The 18,926-nt window shown below is 44.1% G+C and overlaps 1 protein-coding gene across 4 annotated transcripts in view; it reads right to left on the bottom strand.

Moving 5' to 3' along the window:
• Window positions 1-259: 259 nt before the first annotated feature.
• DAZL (deleted in azoospermia like) overlaps window positions 260-18,926 on the bottom strand; it is a 37,835-nt gene continuing 19,168 nt past the window's right edge. The window contains exons 8-12 of one of the 4 annotated variants that reach the window (XM_043509095.1): window positions 12,711-12,761; window positions 3,931-4,038; window positions 3,588-3,607; window positions 2,871-2,969; window positions 260-1,814 (exon numbers count right to left, since the gene is read on the bottom strand). In XM_043509095.1, coding sequence (XP_043365030.1) covers window positions 2,906-2,969; window positions 3,588-3,607; window positions 3,931-4,038; window positions 12,711-12,761 — 243 coding nt within the window. In that variant the 3' untranslated portion in view covers window positions 260-1,814; window positions 2,871-2,905. Of the gene's footprint in view, window positions 1,815-2,870; window positions 2,999-3,587; window positions 3,608-3,930; window positions 4,039-8,838; window positions 10,067-12,710; window positions 12,762-18,926 lie in introns of those variants that run through there. The other 3 variants (XM_043509094.1, XM_038391299.2, XM_043509093.1) reach the window with 3 other exon arrangements.

Genomic DNA, 18,926 nt, shown 5'->3' with positions numbered 1-18,926 from the left:
GCAAGGGGTTAAGAGATATGTGCTTTGTTTTGAGCAACCTATTAAAACAAGTCAGAGTGTGTAAGTTGGAGAAGTTTTCTATGAGCTCAGAGGGTGACATCCCACTTCCCAATGGATAAGAGGAAGGCTGGCCACCAAAAACCTGCTGCTAACTGCTCGACACTATCTCAGACTTTGGGTAACTATATCTGGGTTGCTCTAGACTATTGCTATTTTAGATGTGTGCTGTAGACTCAAAATGGATTTTTGGGGGGGGGGGAAGAGGGTGAAAGCACTGACGTTTGTATCAATCATTTATCAAATGGAGGAGTTGTGTCCCCATTGATTTATTCCTGAAACCACCTAGAGAGGGGGAAAAAAATAGATGTTACCATAGTTTTGTGTTCAGACAACCCTGGGCAACATTGGATATGATTTCTTTTTCGGAGCCAATATTACTTTGGAATTTGCCAGGTCACCTTAGTTAGTCCATTTAAGGGATCAATGCACCATCTCTGAAGAGGCTTAACTTTGGTCTAAAAGCAAAGACTGTACTACAGTCTCAAACTAATTCATTAGACAAACTCTTTACCTTGATCTTTGGTTGCTGGTTTTAGTTAGATTTGTAGTAACTGGATAAAATCTATGTAACAGTGTAATGTAGAATGTAGCACAAGTACGGCAACAAATGGCTGCTGGGAGAATACAACGAAATCTAGAATGACAAAATTTAATACTTGCGTCAACAGCTGCAATACTGTAATTAGCATCTCCAGTAGGAAGACAACTCAAACAAACAAAAATTTATTAAGTTTTTCAAATACGAAACTCTAAAATCTACAGGTTTCAGAGTAGCAGCCGGGTTAGTCCATATTCGCAAAAGAAAAGGAGAACTTGTGGTACCTTAGAAACCAACAAATTTGTTTTTCTAAAATCTACATAATTATTATAAAACATTTCCTTACAAAATTCTTTGATTAACAATGTGTGACATAACATAAGGTTATTTTAATGTCAGTATTTTCCCACAATTTTAAGATACAGGCATTGTTAAAATTTGCTCAGTAAAAAAGTGTAACCCACTGAGTAGTTAATGTAGCTTGTTATGTTCTTGGGTTTTTCTTAAATTAGAATTTTAGAATTCGCTTAATTACTTTTTCCAATCAAACTGATAGTGATGCTCAGACTCCAGGTGCATAAACTGTAACTAATAAATGTAATCCCCATTGATTGGATTATTTGTAGAGAACCAGCAACATAACATCGGGTACAGACTTGAAGGGTTTCAACTGAGTTACAACTTGAGGTCTTCTGTTCCACTGATTAAGAACACAATTTAAAAACTACCTCTTGGGCAAATTTCTAGTTCAACTTTTGAATGAGCTAAACTTATCGGACATTTTAGCTGTGTTTTAAGAGAAAACAAGTGCAACATGCAAACTGTACCTTAAACCCCAGAAGAAAATTCACACATTTACAAATTAAACCAAGAGTAATCTCTCCATATAAATTCCTTAAAAAACTTTAACATATTCTAGCATCAAGTGAAAGGACATGCACAAAACCCAAGTAATGTAATACTGAAACTTTCTAGTCTATCATATCCTTAAAATGCTAGAAACAAAACAATCTAGGAACAGATAACATGCAAATATGAACAACTTCAACTTGAAGTAACTTTTTCATAAGATTACATAATTGTATAGCACATATTGCTATACTGAACAGTAACACCCCAAATCCATGGAATACAGGCACTTTAAGTCTTCAAGTGTCATTGGTTAAACACTTTTAAGCACTGCCCTACTTCTTCTAAAGTGATGCACCCTTTTCTCCTGTGGAGGGAGGGAAAGAAAAAATAGTTTTAATTCACTGAAAGGTAACAATATTGCTAGATATTGCAATAGAATAAAGTTACATAAAACAAAAATATTTTAAAATTTTGCTCCTTCAAAATCCCACATTCTAAAAATGCAGATTTTATGTAAAGCTTTTTACTTCAGATAATAGAGCAGGAGTGTCTATTCTGCAAAAACAGAGTAGAAACCTGAAAAACTATTCAAAGATTCAGAAAGACAGCCTTAAAAAAAAATCCTAATTGAGAGTAATCAGAAGATACCAGGGTGTGTTCATATAAAAACAGTGTGATCACAAGTTGTATTTAGCCCAAAACACACGTTTGTGACCTAAAGCAAAGCAAAGCAAAACAAAAACAAAACCCAACCCTGAGTGTGATTGGAAACTTTAGGTCTTAGACGAGAGGTCTAAGAACAAGCCACTATTCTCCATTTCACAGCTGGAAGGGCTGCAGTGGCAACTCTTACCGATTTTGAATGTCAAAATATAGTTATGATGGATCTGAAGAACATACTTTATAGAACCCAAGTCATCCTCTGGATGAGGGAGTAAACTGCTGCTTGTTCAGTACTAACAGACCAAGGTTCATCTATTTCTCACTGAAGGAAAATGTTATGGAAAGATGTAATGTGGAAGAAAAGGCTAATGCCAATATTGCCAGTTTGAATTGCACAGCAATTTTTGTGCAGGTTTGTGATACTGCACTGTTAAATCTAAAATCCACAAATCAAGGGCATCAGTGGTTCCACAAAGGTTGTCTTGGGCACTAATATTAAGGTATTAAGATTCAACACCTTCCAAATAATACTGCAATATTTATATTGAAGATCTCTACAGAAAAGCAAGAAAACAAACAAACAAACAAACAAACAATCACAGTAAGTGTCAGAGCCAGACACAGCTATGATCCAGAGCAGCCTACAGTTGCAAAAATGGAACACGTCTATCAGCATTTGAGTTACTTGTCACCATAGTATTTAGTGGTGGAAGAAAAACTACATGTCAAATATTTAAAGTTTGCTTTTACTCCGTACCTTAAAATAGTCCTCTTGGGATACAAGAGTGTTTCTCAGACGGTTCTCGGGATTAAACAGACAGGATACCACTGTCTGTATGCTTCGGTCCACAGACTTCTGAAATACATGTTTTCAGTAACATGCATCTACAACAATACTGATTTTATTATCTAGTTCATTGCTACCATCATGTCTATAAATCAGATGCTAAAAACTCTGAAGTGTAAACATTCATGATTACTGGGAAGTGTCAATATTTATCAAACACTTATTTTTATAGTATCTGTTAAAAAATTAGTTTATATTCACACTATCAATATATTACACAACAATTTTGTTCTTTCCCTTGGAGTTATATGAAGCTTTTCTGTTTGTGAAAGAAAGTTACTGGGCTGGGGTTTTACAGCATTATCTGAAGGACAGATTTCAGTTTGTTTCCTCTAGTAACCTCGTCCACACCTGAAATGCCATTGACCAAAAGTTTTCCATCTCCATATCTCAAGCCAGAATTTATTGTTAATTGGCAATATGAGCAAGTGATGTCTACTGAATACCAAGTTAAATTTAATTCCCAAAAGTTAAGAATCTACAACCAGAAGGGGACATGATGCCCTTTCCTAAACTATGAGACTTCAACATGAAAGACAAGTGTGATACTCCCCAATGTTTTTTGTCTCTACAAATGTCAAAAGCAAAATAAAATTCAATTTAACAATTAAAAAAAACAAGTTGTACCTTGTTTCATGTGATTCCCACTGTAAGTCAAACCACATGGCTAAACAAAGTTGCTGCTGAATTAATGCTGATTTATACATTTGTCTATCATAGTACCCAACAACCTCACATTGACTGTTTGAGGAAGTATTTATCCCCTTCTTACTGAGGAGAAACTGATGCACTGGGTAGACTGTGACCTTGGACAAGTCTCTCAAAGTCTAAGACTATGCAGAAACTGAACCCAGGTTTCCAGGACTGTAATAGATAGGGCACATTTTCCTTCCACCCCTTCTACACAAGTTCCTAGAAATAGGTTATACAGTGACATTTAAGAATATGCATCTTCAGAGTGAACACTTGCCTTTTGTTGACTGTTTCCAGATGATTGTGCAGGCTCTGGAACAGAACATTCTGCTTGGATAACTTCTGGCTCTACTTCACTGCAGTGGTAGTTTACTGAAGTATAAGCCTGTATAATTAAGTGTTGCGGTTAAGGAATGAAAGTATAGATGCTCCCCATCCCAAGGTGGATGGTTGTAGGTCTACTACAATTTGAGTTGAAGCAGTTTGGAAGAACAGCAGCTGGGTCCTGGGTCCCTGGTCCTCAAAAATCGAAAAGTGTCAACACAGGAGTATCTATTGCTCCTTCCAGATAAGCTGAATGACTGGTCCCCCAGGACACATTTCATGGTGTTATGCTGGAAGTTAGACCCAGCTCTCCCTCTCAGAAAGGGTTATTTTAATAGGGAATTTTATTTAATTTGGGTGGAGAGGAAGGGAAGAAAAGGTGTTCACAGATGAAGCCAATAGACTGTAGAGACCGGGCCAAGAGCTGGAAGAGAGCACAGGTAAATAGTTTCTGATTGCCACCAGAAAGAATCTGGCATGGGAAGTTCTGGGAGATCCAAGGTACTGACCAGGTGGGTAGTGCTCAAGGCACTAACAAACAGAGGCCCAAAAATCCTTGAGAGCCACTGAGCTTCCAGTAGTCTCCTGGTGAAAGATTTAGGAGTACAAGGCCATTCATTAGAGGTATTGCACAAAAGTAGTAATCATTTCATGGTTCAACTGGCATATCAAGGCAAAAATGACATGACAGTATCTCCTACCCTATATGGACACCCAAATGGAAGATAAGAACTCGGTCTAAAGCTATTCTGAGTAAGTTATAACTAAGCATTACAAGAAACTTGCTGGTATCTGAAGCTTCAGCCAAGAAACACTGCTGTAATCAAGGAAGGGAGCTTGGCTGACTACTCATATGCCCACAACACCCTTGTTGCTACTGCCCTTCTGAGAAACGCCCCCTACACACAAATCTGATAAATTTTCTTCCTAAAAAGGTCTGTTCTCCCTACTTTTTCACTCTGTGTTCAGACTACTGCAATTAATGGCTTCATTTTTCCTGTTCTATAAAATGCTTAATACATTGCTACAATGGAGCACTATACCATGAAGGTGTATGGTACTTACTACATGCACACATACATACCAGCAAAATGTCTCATTCAAAAAAAAGACTGTTTACCCTTTCCATAACTGGCATTCTTCGAGATGTGTTGCTCATGTGTCTATTCCACAATAGGTGTGCGTGCTTGTCACATGCACTGGTGTTGGAAGTATTTCCCCATAGCAGTACCCATAGGGGAGCACCCCTAGCAACCCCTGGAGTGGTGCCTCCATGGCACGGTATAAGGGGCGCTGCGTGCTCCCCTCACCTTCAGTTCCTTCTTGCCAGACAACTCCAATAGAGGGGAAGGAGGGCAGGATGTGGAATAGACGTGAGCAACACATCTCGAAGAACATCAGATGCAGAAAAGGTAACTGTCATTTCTTCTTTGAGTGATTGCTCATGTGTATTCCACAATAGGTGATTCCAAGCTACATCTGTCGGAGGTGGGTAGGAGTTCACAAATTCTCGGGACTGAGCACAGCCCTGCCAAACCAGCGTCTTCCCTGGTCTGGGAGACAATCGCATAATGCAAGGTGAACATGTGAACTGAAGACCACGTAGCAGCCCTGCAAATGTCCTGAAAGGGGACATGGGCTAAAAAGGCAGCTGACAAGGCATGCACCCTAGTCTAGCGTGCCCTCACAATTGACAGCGGAGGGATTCCTGCCAAGTCACAACAGGAATGGATGCACAAGGTGATCCAGTTGGGAGAGCCACTGAGTGGAGATCGGTGGACCCCTCATGCGTTTGGCTGAGGCAATGAACAGCTGCGAAGACTTCCTGAATGGCTTAGTCCGCTCCAGGTTTAAAAAAACAAAAAAACAAAAAACCACACACCAGAGCCCATCTCACATCCAGCATTTGGAGATGGCACTCCTCGCTGGACTCCTGGGGCAGAGAACCAGCAGGAAAATGTCCTGACCCATGTGGTAAGCGGAGACCTCCTTCGGGAAGAACAAAAGATGTGGGCAGAACTGGACCTTATCCTTATGGAACAGCGTTTACGGGGGCTCAAAGGTCAGGGCCCTGAGTTCCAAGACCCATGATCACCACAGGAAGGCCACCTTCCATGAGAGGTGCGACCAGAAGCACGTAGCTAGCGGTTCAAAGAGGGGGCCCATGAGCTGGGCCAGCACCAAGTTCAGGTCCCACTGGGGTCCTAACGTACAGGAAGAGACTATCCAATCTCTTAAGGAATCGTCCAGTCATAGCATGGGAGAATACCGTGTGCCTCTGCACTGGCAGGTGGAAGGCAGATATGGCTGCCAAATGCACCTTGACGGATGAGGGCGCCAGGTCCTGGGCTCTAAGATGAGGGAGGTAGTCCAAGATGAGCTGGATCAGGGCAGCCATGGGGGAAAAACGCCCCACTCAGTCACCCACTGGGAAAACCGAGACCACTTTGTCAAGTAGGCTCAGCGCGTGGAGGGTCGCCCGCTTTCCAAGAGGACATGCTGAACCCCTTCCAAGCACGTCCTTTCCTCCTGGCCTATCCATTGAGTAGCCATGCTGTGAAGTGGAGTGCTGCTAGGCTGGGGTAAAGGAGGCAGCCCTTGTCCTGGGAGAGGAGATCCAGACGGGACAGTAATTGCCACGGCGGGGCGACTGTCAGGCTCGTGAGGGTCCCGTACCAATGCTGCCTGGGCCACGTGGGAGAAATCAGGAGGACCCGGGCCCTGTCTGTCTATCTTTTCCAGGATCTTGCCAGCGGGAAAGGCATAGAAAAATTGGCCTGACCAGGACAGGAAGACATCGGAGATAGCCAGGGACAGTGACAGTTCTGCTGAATTGTGAACAGGTCTACCTGGAGAGTTCCCCGCTCTTGGAAAAGTCTGTGCACCACCTCTGGGTGAAGAGGCCACTTGTGCTGAGAGGCGAAGTCCCTGCTCAAGCAATCTGCCCGTGAGTTCCAGGCACCTGGTAGGTGGAAGGCCTGTAGGAAAATGTTGTGGGTTATACAGAAATCCCACAGCTTGAGGGCTTCCAGGCAGAGGACTGGGCCCCCGTCTATTGATGTAAAAACATCGACGCCATGTTGTCAGTGAGTACTTTATGTTCTCCCAGGACAGAGACAGGATTGACAGAGGCCAACGAGAGCTGGAGGGACCTCATCCTGAGTCTGGCGTGACGAATCACATGTGCATGCCGACATGAGACCCAAGAGTTGGAGACATGCTCTGGCTGTTGTCTCTGGAAACCTTGCGACTGTATCGATGAGCCCTTTCAGGGTCCTGAACCTGTCCAATGAGAGGGAAACTCTGGCCCGCATAGTGTCCAGGACCGCCCCGATAAACTCTATGTGTTCTACCGGGATTAATGTGGAATTGGTGTTGTTTACCAACAGGCCCAGAGTGGTGCACGTGGACAGAACGAGCACCATGTGGTCCCGCACCTGAGACCGGGAGCTGCCCTTGACCAACCAGTCATCCAGATAGGGGAAGATCTGGACCCTGCGGTGCCTGAGGTAGGCCACCACCACAGACATACACTTTGTAAATACCCTGGGGACAGTGGACAGGCCAAACAGGAGGACTGTAAATTGCTAGTATTCCTGCCCCACCATGGAACGGAGGAAACGTCTGTGTCCCTTGAATATATGGACGTGGAAGTACACATCCTGCAAATTGAGGGCAGCGTACCAGTTCCCGGGATCCAGGGAGGGAATGATGGAGGCCAGGGAGACCATGCGGAACTTGAGCTTCACCATGTACTGGTTTAGGCCTCTCAGGTCCAGGATAGCGGGAGTAGTACTCTTTGCATCTGAACTCTGCTGGCACCACTTCCACTGCTCCTAGGCCAAGGAGTCACCCCACCTCCTGCTTGAGCAGAGCCTCGTGAGAGGGGGTCAAGGTAAACTGGAGGGTGTAGCCCCAAGAAATGGGGCTGAGGACCCATTGATCCGCAACCAGTCCGGGAGAAAAGCACACAACCGACTGGAGAAGGGAAGCTTTATTGAGGGTGGATCCGTGATGAGAACTGGTAGGTCTCCCCCAGGCGTCCCGTCAAAACTGCTGTTTCCCTGCCTGTTTGCCTTTGGAGGACCCAGGCTGGGGGGCAGACAGACTGTCTCTGCGGCGGTTTCTTATAGTCCCGCAACTTTTTATAAGGGGGCTCGTATTTAGAGTGGGAGCCTGCTGCAGCTTAAACTTAGATCTAGCCAGAGCCAGAACATAGAGGCTTAAAGTGTAGTGTGGGGATTCCTTCAGGCCATGCAGTTTTATGTCCATCTGTTCTGCAAACAGAGCCTTGCTGTCAAACGGGAGGTCCTGCAAGAAGCTCTGCACCTCACTGGACAGCAGGAGCCACGATGCCCCTCTCATGGACACCGCAGAGGCCATGGACTGCACGGCCGTGTCTGCCACATCCCACGCTGCCTGCAGGGTTGCCTTGGCAGCCGCTGTACCCTCCTACACTAGAGCTTTGAACTTCTTCCTGTCATGCTCCTGGAGGGAGTCCTCGAACTTGGGCAGAGAGCCCCATAGATTGAACTCACACGACCCAGGAGAGCCTGACGGTTTGCCACCCGTAACCGGAAGCTCGAGGACAAATACATTTTTCTTCCAAATGAATCCAGCCTCCTTGAATCTTTATTTTTCCGAGTAGAGGCTGGTTGGCCCTGCCGAGCCCTGTGGTTGACCAATTCAACCACCAGGGAGTTAGGAGCAGGGTGGGTGTAAAGGTATTCATGTCCTTTGGTGGGCAAAAATTACTTGCGTTCCACTCTTTTAGAGATAGGGGCCAATGAGACCGGGGTTTGCCACAAGGCATTTGAAATTTTCACCACCCCTTCTTGGAGTGGCAAGGCCACTCTGCCTGGTACCGAGGCAGACACGACATTAAAAAGGGAGTCTTGGGGCTCCTCCACCTCCTCTGCCTGGAGGTTTGATGCCACCCTTTTCAATAGCTCCTGGTGGACTTTAGAGTCCTCCTGCAGGACAGAGGGAGGAAGGGCTATAATCGCCTCATCGGGGAGGCCGAGGAGACAGGGGTGGTACTTTGCGTGTCCACTGGCACCGGAGATCCACCCCCTGGTTGCTCTCTGGGCCCAGTGCTGAAGATGCATGTCCCATCGATTCCTTCCCTCGGACGCTGGGAGAGGGAGGCCGATCTGAGGCTCAGGCCACCAAGCAAGCCCCCACCAGGGGTTGCGTCAAGGGCCACGGTGCCCACTGGTACCACTGTGCCAGCCACAGGGCCCAGTGACATTGCACCTGCTGTGGCACCGGCGGAGCAGGCTGTTTGGCCTGACCCATCAATGGATGACTACGAAGGGAGGCTGGGCTGACGTATGACCTGTTGCTGTCCCTGGACCAGGAGGAGCGGCAGCGCCGGGAGTGGTGCTGACCATGAGACCGTGACCCCGATGTGGAGGAACGGTACCTCTGGTAGCAGCTGCTCTGCAATAGGCTCCAGCGGGCGGATCCGCGATGGCGAGGTGATGGCAATTGACAACCAAGACTACAGGAGCGGTGCCATGATGGGGTCCTGGAGCGAGACGATGAACAACAACGGCGTCAACGTTTTGTCATGACTGGCTACGACAGCCCTTCTAAAAACAAAGACCTTTGGCATTATCTGCCCCAGTCCTGTCAGTATCTGCTCCGAGGCGGAGCGGTGCCTGGAGTCTGTCAGATGGAACCCAGCCAGACAACCTGGTGGGGGTCGATGACAACCTGCATAGACTACGCACCGATGGTCGCTGAGTGGTGAATGGTGTCGGGAACATTCCCTCAACCAAGATTGTTACCAAGTCGGGGGCGACTGTGGAGTTCCCAGCAGCGGCTTGCCTCTGGACCACAGGGCCAACATCGGCGGTGCTCCTGGAACCGGCATGGACATAGTGTCCCGAGCCGCTTGCGGGGCCTCTCACATGGAGGACATCTGGGAAAGCCTGCTCCAAATGGGCCAGGCTACTCCGCTGGACCGGAGTTGGAGGCCTACAGGCTGATGGGGACAGGACTGCCCAACATGGGTCTAGCCTCTCCCACAGTCTTGCTCCGGTGCCACGGCAGAGAAGGCCTCTTCTTAGCCATCTTGGCGTGCCCTGCGGATGGGGAGCAGTGCCAACTGGTAGATGGCGCTGGTGCGTCACCACATACCAACACCGTGGTACGCTGTACCGATTCGGAGTGGCATGCCGGAGTTGGGGTCAACACCGACTCCATCAGGATGGCCCAGAGCCTAATGTCTCTCTCTCTCTCTCTCTCTCTCTCTCTCTTGGTCCAAGGCTTAAACAACTTGCAAATCTTGCAGTGATCACTGAGATGGGTTTCACCCAAACAGTGTAACCAGTCTGTGTGCAGCTCACTCACTGGCATCGGTCACCTACAAGTGTCACACAACCTAAAACCCAGGGCACGGGGCATGCCCTGGTCCAGGAGAACTAAACTAAACTACAGGTACCATACACTGAATGAACAAGAGTTCTGGGGATGAGCTAAAGCAAAGCTGGAGCAGAACAGTTCCGAAGCACCTTCACTGGCGGCAAGAAGGAACTTGAGGGTGGGGGGAGTGCACAGCGCCCCTTATACTGTGCCATGGAGGCGCCACTTCAGGGGTTGCTGGGGCACTCCCCTACAGGTACTGGTAGGGGAAAAGCTTCCAAGATCAGTGCATGTGGTGAGCACGCACACCTATCGTGGAATACACATGAGCAATCACTCGAAGCAGCAGCTGTGTTTCTTCTAGAGAAAAAAATTCTGCTGATCCATACAACCCAGTATAAGCACTATAATTCTGAAAGACAGCTCACTCTACAGCACCTGTCTTTAATGCACAGTATTTGTCTGCCAGCCAGTAACTGGAATGGAAATAGAAGTTGCTTTTAGGAGAATGTTTAGCAGTCTGTTAGAATGAATTCCTTTAAACATTAACTTATGTAACTTATACTGGCTGGAGATTCAGGGATATGGCCACTTCCAGACTGCTGTGAGTGGCGAGTGATAAGTCTGTTTCTGTTTCTGATGAGCTCCAGTAAATGGAAAAACACACTGGAATGGATCTACAGACTTTCCCTGCAAAGAATGTGTTGAGCACAGGGATTTCTCCCTCTATGTTAGATGTAAGAGTATGCTACCAAGAAGGCCTACCCACTCAAAGAACAGGACAATAGAAGTCCATTTCTTAACTACGACTTGAACTGAGTAATTGTTCAACATGGGGATGGGTGGTGACACCTGCAATAGTTTGTGAAAGAAGTCCATCCCTGAGACTCAAAACATCAGAGTGGGAAAGCGATGAACATTATTTCCAATCCCCCACCCATCCTATAGGGGAACTGTGAGAAATGACATTGGAGAGATACCATTCACAGGAAGAAGAAGAAGAAAAAAAAAGTGTAGCAACTTTGAGATAGACTAGGTCTACACTGGAATTAAGACACCTGCAACTGGCCCATGCCAGCTGACTTTGGCTCAGGGAGCTTGTGTTTAATTGTGGTGTAGATGTTCAAGCTCAGACCCAAGCCCTGCGATCACCAGGCTCCAGCCCAAGCCCCAATACCTACAATTGCAATTAAACAGCCCATTAGCCCAAATCTCACAAGCTCAAGTCAGCAGGTACAGGCCAACCGCCGGTGTCTAATTCCACTGTACACATATCCTATCCATATACTCAAGCAGCACAATTTCAAATCATGGCCTAATTATTCATTGCACTAAAATAAGTTATCCCTAAAGTGAAGTCATGTCAGACCCTCCAATGGAAAAATGTATATCTGGATTAAATGTGGACAGTGATTTGAGTTTTAGGTTTTATACAAATAGAATAAAATTCTTACAAGTCTCTAAAGGGAAAATAAGAATAAGAATTATATGTTTTGTCACTTCTGAAAAGCCACTGAAAGTTACCTTTCTTTGGGAGTTGGAGCTGATGGTTTCCAATGACTGTTGCCAGTCCATTCAATTTGGCAGACATACTATAGTCTATCTTGCTTCAGTAGGGTTTGGAAGGAACCAGATTCAGCAACTTGTAGACACTTTCAGAAATACTACAAACATCTGCTTTATTATACACTATAGAGAGCCTTTCAAAAAAATTGGAACAATCAATAAGCAGCAGTAAAGCCCTCGTTGTACAGGTCTTGGAGAAAAAAAGTGAAGGCTATCGTTTTATCCCCGCTAAGTTTTCATGAAAAAGGAGTAGTTCAAATTATGTTATTTTAGAGCCTTAGAACTCTTAATTCAGGGGCTTAAATACAGGGGCTTAATTGGGAGAATATGGAGAAAGAAGAAATGAAACTTGTTTTTGTTCTCCCTAGAAACTCTTCCTTAAGAGAGCTTCCATGCAAGTACAAAACTCTAAACCAAGACTTAACAATCAGCAATATCAGTTATGAGTATCACTGTCAGCATTTAATCCAGAGATGTCTACTCTTTGCAGAAAGAAAAGAAGTACTTGTGGCACCTTAGAGACTAACAAATTTATTTGAGCATAATCTTCCGTGAGCTACAGCTCACTACATCGGATGCTCACGAAAGCCTATGCTCAAATAAATTTGTTAGTCTAAGGTGCCACAAGTCCTCCTTTTCTTTTTGTGGATACAGACTAACATGGCTGCTACTCAAACTACTCTTTGCAGAGCAATTTTACACCAATAAAAGTTTGATTTTGATCACAAGTATTAAGATAGCAGAGCACCACTCAGACAAGAAGGTTGAAATTTCATGCACTAAGTTTTATCACCTTACCGGAGGTATAACATAATTCCTTTGTTCCCCAGGAGGCCACTGTGGTGGGACCTTAAAGATTTAATAAAAAAGAATTATCCTTTATCTTGTCTTGTGCAAAGAACAATTACTTACCTCCAAGAACTGCAGTTATTGTAAGTGTGAGCGACCACAATTGTGGTGCTCATGCACTCTAATTCAAACCTTTTAACCTTCAGCATTGTCTCCTCATGCATGCCCCAGATGAAGAACTGTATGACAGTGCAGCCCTTACTGCTTCTCACTTCCCTCACTAATTCAGAATCCCAGCAGACATGGACTCCAAAAGCACAGGGACAGAGGGTAGGTCATGGGCGCTACACAGACTAGACATCTTGAACCACAGTAACTATAAGTAAAGCTGTGAGTTTGTCATGACGGTCATGGTAGTCAAGAGTCCTTAACTTCCAGAGACCTGCATGAGTTCAGCCCACAGCATCTGGGAGCTGCAGGGTCCTCCGTCCACCTGTGGTAGCTGGAAACTGTGGGGTGCCCCCAGGACCTCCCAGCCAGACCCCGCAGCTCCCCATTTTGTCACACATTTTTAGTAAAAATCAGGATAGTCATGGGCTTCCGTGAATTTTTCTTTATTGCTCATGACCTGTCCATGACTTTTACTAAAAATATGCGTAACAAAAATCTTAGCTTTAACTATAAGGAACTGTGCTCTGTCTTTGTCCATGTGGATCTGAGTTCTAGCAGGTTCCAGAGGAAGTGGGGGGAGAGGGGAGGTTTGAGGAGTTCTATTTATATCTAACTACAGATTGCAAAACTGTTCTCCAAAATTTGGCATCTCACCTAGATGCCAAACGTAGGGCATATTTTGTAAAAATGAAACTGCGCTCCTTGTAGCTATGCTGCAGATTTCCTGTACAGGAGTCTCTCAGACAAGCTGAAGGGGTTTGTGCTAGCTAAGCAATAAAAGAAAGGCTCTGAACACAGGGTGCGCAATTTGGCTTCTCTATGTCTGAATAGGGTTTGGAGAAGAAAACTGGGAGATTGAGGGCTTGGTTTAAATTAAAGTTAGACAGCACCTTGTAAGGAATTTAGGATATGATCTCAGCACCATACTTTGGAATACCATCTAAGAAGGATTACCATTAGTGCTTGGGTTTCACCAACGCTTCCAACTGAGGTGATAGCGATCAGGAAGGCTGCTTTAATGGGGAAGTGGTAGAGTGCCTTGGATAAGGGATCAAATGAGAGATCTATAAGGTCCATGAGAACTATGTTAGGCTTAACAGTTTCTTGACAAACGAGTTGTAGGTACTCCCTTGCCTGTTGACATAACATAGGGGTGGCTAAACTGTGGCTCACAAGCCATATGCAGCTCTTTTTACTCCTAAGGGTATTCTGTGCCACTCTTCAATACAGAATTTTGCAGAAATTAATGTGTGCAATTTCCTCTCCCCCACAGAAATGGGCTGAAGTGCTGCTAGCCCCCAGTAGGGGCCACTGGGCCCAGCAGAGCTAAGCTCACATATAGAAGACACTGCTAGGGAGAGGGAGAGGATGTTAGAGGGTTCTTGGCAGCTGCAGTTCCCAGCATGCCCTGAGGGAAGGAGAGAGTGGCACACAGGAAACTCCATGCAAGCCTGGGAATGTCTGGGCTGGGGGGGGACCATAGCTGGCCTCTGGCAGGGGAGGGGGTACAGGAATCTGGGCTGGGGGGCCCTGCTGCTGGCCTCTAGGGGTAGGGATGCAGATATGGCAGCTGTGGGGGGGAGGCAGCAGCTGCCCTCCAGGGGGGAGAAGAAATTGTGGGTGTCTAGCCTCCCAGCTGGGCTTGGGAAGGGGGGGGGGGGACTGGGCAGAGAAACAGTAACTGGGATGTCTCAGGGGTTTCTTTAACTCTCTACTCCTGGGAGAGAGAGAGCACGAGCGAGCATGCATCTGGTTACAGACATATTTGTCTTACAAGTATTTTTAAACAAATTACCAAAATAATTGAAAGTGGTGTGATACCATAGTGTTACCTTGACAAATAAAAATTTGCAGAATTTTAATATATTGTGCACAGAATTTTATTTATTTATTTATTTATTTGGCAAAGAACGCTCCCAGGTGTATCTTTTCCAGTTAAAGTGTGGCTCATGGGTGTTCCCCTTGCTGCCCTCCCCAATTCTCCACCTCCCAGACTGGGTGTGGGGGTCGGGGGGGAAGCTTGGGACCTCTGCCTTGCAGGTAGCAGCTTCTGCACAGAAGGGATGTGTGTGTCTTGGGGCTTCAGCCTTGCAGGGCGTACCTGCTGGGGCTCCAGCAGGAGCATGGCTGAAGCCCCAAGCCCCAGCAGGTACCTGCTGGCTCTCAAACTTCTGAAGATTGTTATATGCAGCTCAGAGGCTCAGCAAGTTTGGCCAACCCTGACACAATATATTGTTAAGCAAGTATTTGCATCAGAATCTACAATGTGGTTTCTTTCAGAAATGGTAGAAAGGCTCTGCAAGGTAGTCAAATTACCAAGAATGCTTACAAAGCAAGACTACATCCTAAATTTTTGTCCGAGTGACTAGTGATACTGGATGCCCCACCAACCACTGATCAGTTTTGACAACTTGATCAAAGTAATTTGTGGAGCTCAGGAGAGCTAGAGTAGCCTGCACCATTAAATTCAGCATTTTGACTAATCTAAATCAAGATTATTAAGAGCCTTTACACAGAACTCTGGCCATCCTGTAGATATCTTTGATTGCACCTATAGATTAGTGGCTTAGACACAGCTGAACTTCAAGACCTCTCAGATGCATTCTTTGACAGGAAGCATTTATTTTAAGGCTGAAAGCTAAGTAATAAAGGGTATTTTTTTAAAATCAGACTTTAAAACTTTCCTATAACTCAACTGGCTGAGAAATTCTTAGATCTCCCAAAAAAAAAAAAAAAAAAAAAAAAAAAAGAATACCCCCGACTCTGAGAGGTGAAAAAGCTCAATCTACATATTTGAAATCTCCAATCTTTTAGCAAACCCAGGGAAAACCAGACATGACATTCCAAATATTTTTTTTAAAGATTATACACACACACACACACACACACACACACACACACACACACACACATTTTGATCACCTGGCTTCTCAATTGGCTTTTGGGCATTCTTTATATTTGAAGAATACAAAGAGGGCTCAAACTCATTTTTCTTTCCTTTTCATGTCACCTTTAAAAACATTTGGTGAAGATATTTACAGCCTAGCTTGAACAGAGCATCCAAGGCCCACAACTAGATTAATATCCCTTCACAAAGCAGAAGATTTCATGTTGTTAAGAGTCACTTTAAGTTGTACCAAGTTCAACTGAAGTACTCTACAAACTTTTTAAAATAATGCAATAGGCAAGATAGAATACCACCCCCAGTTTAGCAAGAAAGTTTAGCTTGAGGTCAGTTATATGTGCAAAAACAAGCCTACAGATAAAGCCTGTAGCCCAGTGTGCATTACCCAAGCATGTCAAGAGTAACTTGTGTCAGTGTATTTATGGAGAACAGGTATTCAGCCCTTAGTATTGGTTAAGTATGTAGTAAGTTTCACCACCACATCACACTTCCTAGTTCTTTATTGTAGGTCAGGATGATTTTATTTAAAATAAAGCAACTTCAATCAGGAAATAGGGAACATGATTTAAACAACCAGTTTTAATCTTGTTTTGAATTTGTACTTTAAGTTTTCCTCAATAAAGGAGGATTCTTATTCTCAATTTTTACCTTCAGTGTTAGAAAACATTTAAGTACTACACCATTATTTTTTCCTCATGCAGTGTGTAAAACTGCATTTGTGTGGCAACTGGAGTTCAATAAATATTGACAAAACAGCTTTTTTTTTTTAAAGTTACATTAGATGTGCTGATACATAATAAAAGCTTATCAAATCTTGTACGAGAATTTAAAACTAAAGAAAGAATTAGCAGCAGTTATCTGAATTATTTAAGTGCTAAAACAAACAACTGGTTCTAGTTGTTTAGCTGGTGACTTAGCTGTTCAGTAGTCTGACATTTCAGCAGCAAGTATGTATGCTTGGATATTTTTATTTACATAGGATTATAATAAATTTAGGCTTTTTTTTTAATTAAAGAAAATATGCTTTTAAATCAGTTTTTTTTAAAAAGCCATTTTTATCCACATTGCTGCGTAGAATGTTTACTTATTCCCAAGCAGTTACTGAAGCTTCCTCACCAAATTGCTTGCATCATAGACTCAGGACGGGAAGGGACCAAGAGGTCTCCTAATCCAGTCCCCTGCACTCATGGCAGAACAAGCATTAACTAAACCATCCCTGACAAGTATGTGCATCTAACCTGCTCTTAAAAATCTTCAATAATGGATATTCCAAAACCCCCCTAGGAAATTTATTCCAGTGCTTACGGACCCTGACAGGAAGCTTTTCCTACTGTCCAACCTAAACCACCTTTGCTGCAATTTAAGCCCATTGTTTGTCCTATCCAAAAGGAAAATTTTTTTTAAATAAAAACCTTCTTGTAACAAACTTTTGTGTACCTGAAAATGATTATGTCCCCCCACCCTGCAGTCTTCTTCTCTAGAAGAAACAAACCCACTCCCCCGCCCCCAACCAATCTTCCCTCATAGGTCATATTTTCCAGACTTTTAATCATTTTTGTTGCTCTTGTCTGGACTTCCTCTCATTTGTCCACCTCCTTCCTGAAATGTACTGCTCAGAACTGGACACAATACTCCAGTTGAGGTCTAATCAGTACAGAATAGGGCAGAAGAATTACTTCTCACGTATTACTCACAAACACTCCCGCTAATATATCCCAGAATAATGTTTGCTTTTTTTTTTTTTATTAAAAAACTGTCAACTCATATTTAGGTTGTGATCCACTATGATCCCCAGTACTTCTTCCTAGGCAGTCATTTCCCATTTTGTATGTATGCAATTGATTGTGAATTTAATACTATGCTCCAGAGCACTTGCAACCCCTCCAAACTTGGAATTATCCAGAAACTTTAACTGTACTCTAATTTAAATCATTAAGGTATTGAACAGAACTGGACCCAGAACTGATACCTACAGGACCCCACTCGATATGCCCTTCCAGCTTGATTGTGAACCACTGACTCTTCCCAGAAAGTAGTTTTCCAGCCAGCCAGTTATACACCCACCTTATGAGCTCCAGGTAGAGTGTATTCCCCTAGTTTGTTTATGAGAAGGTCATGCAAAACCATATTAAAAACCATAAAGTCAAGATATCCACCATCTACTGCTTCTCGCATATCCACAAGGCTTCTTACCCTGTCAAAGGAAGCTATTAGGTTGGGTTGACAAGTAACAGTCAAGAACAAATCGTATCACCTTGTTATCTTTTGGGTGTTTGCAAGTGGATTGCTTAATGATTTGCTCCATTATCTTTCTGGGTACTGAAGTTAAGTTGACTGGTCTGTAATTCCCTGGGTTGCCTTATTTTCTTTTTATAGATTGGAAAAGGGCAAATATAGTGGCACTCATCTGGAATCTCTCCCATCGTCCATGACTTTTTGAAGATAACTGCTAATGGCTCAGATATCTCCTCAGTCAGTTCCTTGAGTATTCTAGGATTTATTTCATCAGGCCCTGGTGACTTGAAGACATCCAACTTGTCTAATTTTTAGACTTGTTCTTTCCCTACTTTAGCCTCTGATCCTACCTCGTTTTTACTGCCATTCACTATGTTAAACATCCAACCACTAACTGACCTTTTTGGTGAAAATTTAAACTAAAAAGTCAATACTTCTGCCATTTCCACATTTTCCATTATTGTTCCCCTCTCCCTGCCCCCATTGAGTAATGGGCTTACCTTGTCCTTGGTCGTCTTCTTGCTTCTAATGTACTTCTAGAATGTTTTCTTGTTACCCATTACATCTCTAGTTAGTTTAATCTCTTTTTGTGCCTGGGCCCTTCTAATTTTGTCCCTACATATTTGTGTTGTTTATGTTCATCCTTTGTAATTTGACCTAGTTTCCACTTTTTGTAGGACTCGAGTTTCAGATCACTGAAGAGCTCCTGGTTAAGCCAGATAATGGTTTGGAGAACTCTTGCCCTCTCCCATCAGAGCATTTAGCAACATGATTAGTTGTCTATTTGCTGGCAAACAGTTTCTAAACAGCCATGCAACCCAGGAGAAAATGTCCAGAATATCTAAATTGTTGCCAGTATTCATCTATTTTTAAACAAAGTAGGGCTGTCAAGCATTTACAAAAATCATGATTAA

Source organism: Dermochelys coriacea, chromosome 2, assembly GCF_009764565.3.
Source record: "Dermochelys coriacea isolate rDerCor1 chromosome 2, rDerCor1.pri.v4, whole genome shotgun sequence".
NCBI classification, from domain to species: domain Eukaryota; kingdom Metazoa; phylum Chordata; order Testudines; family Dermochelyidae; genus Dermochelys; species Dermochelys coriacea.
The sequence above is the reverse complement of the archived record's forward strand: the minus strand, read 5'-3'. Positions and strand labels throughout refer to the sequence as shown.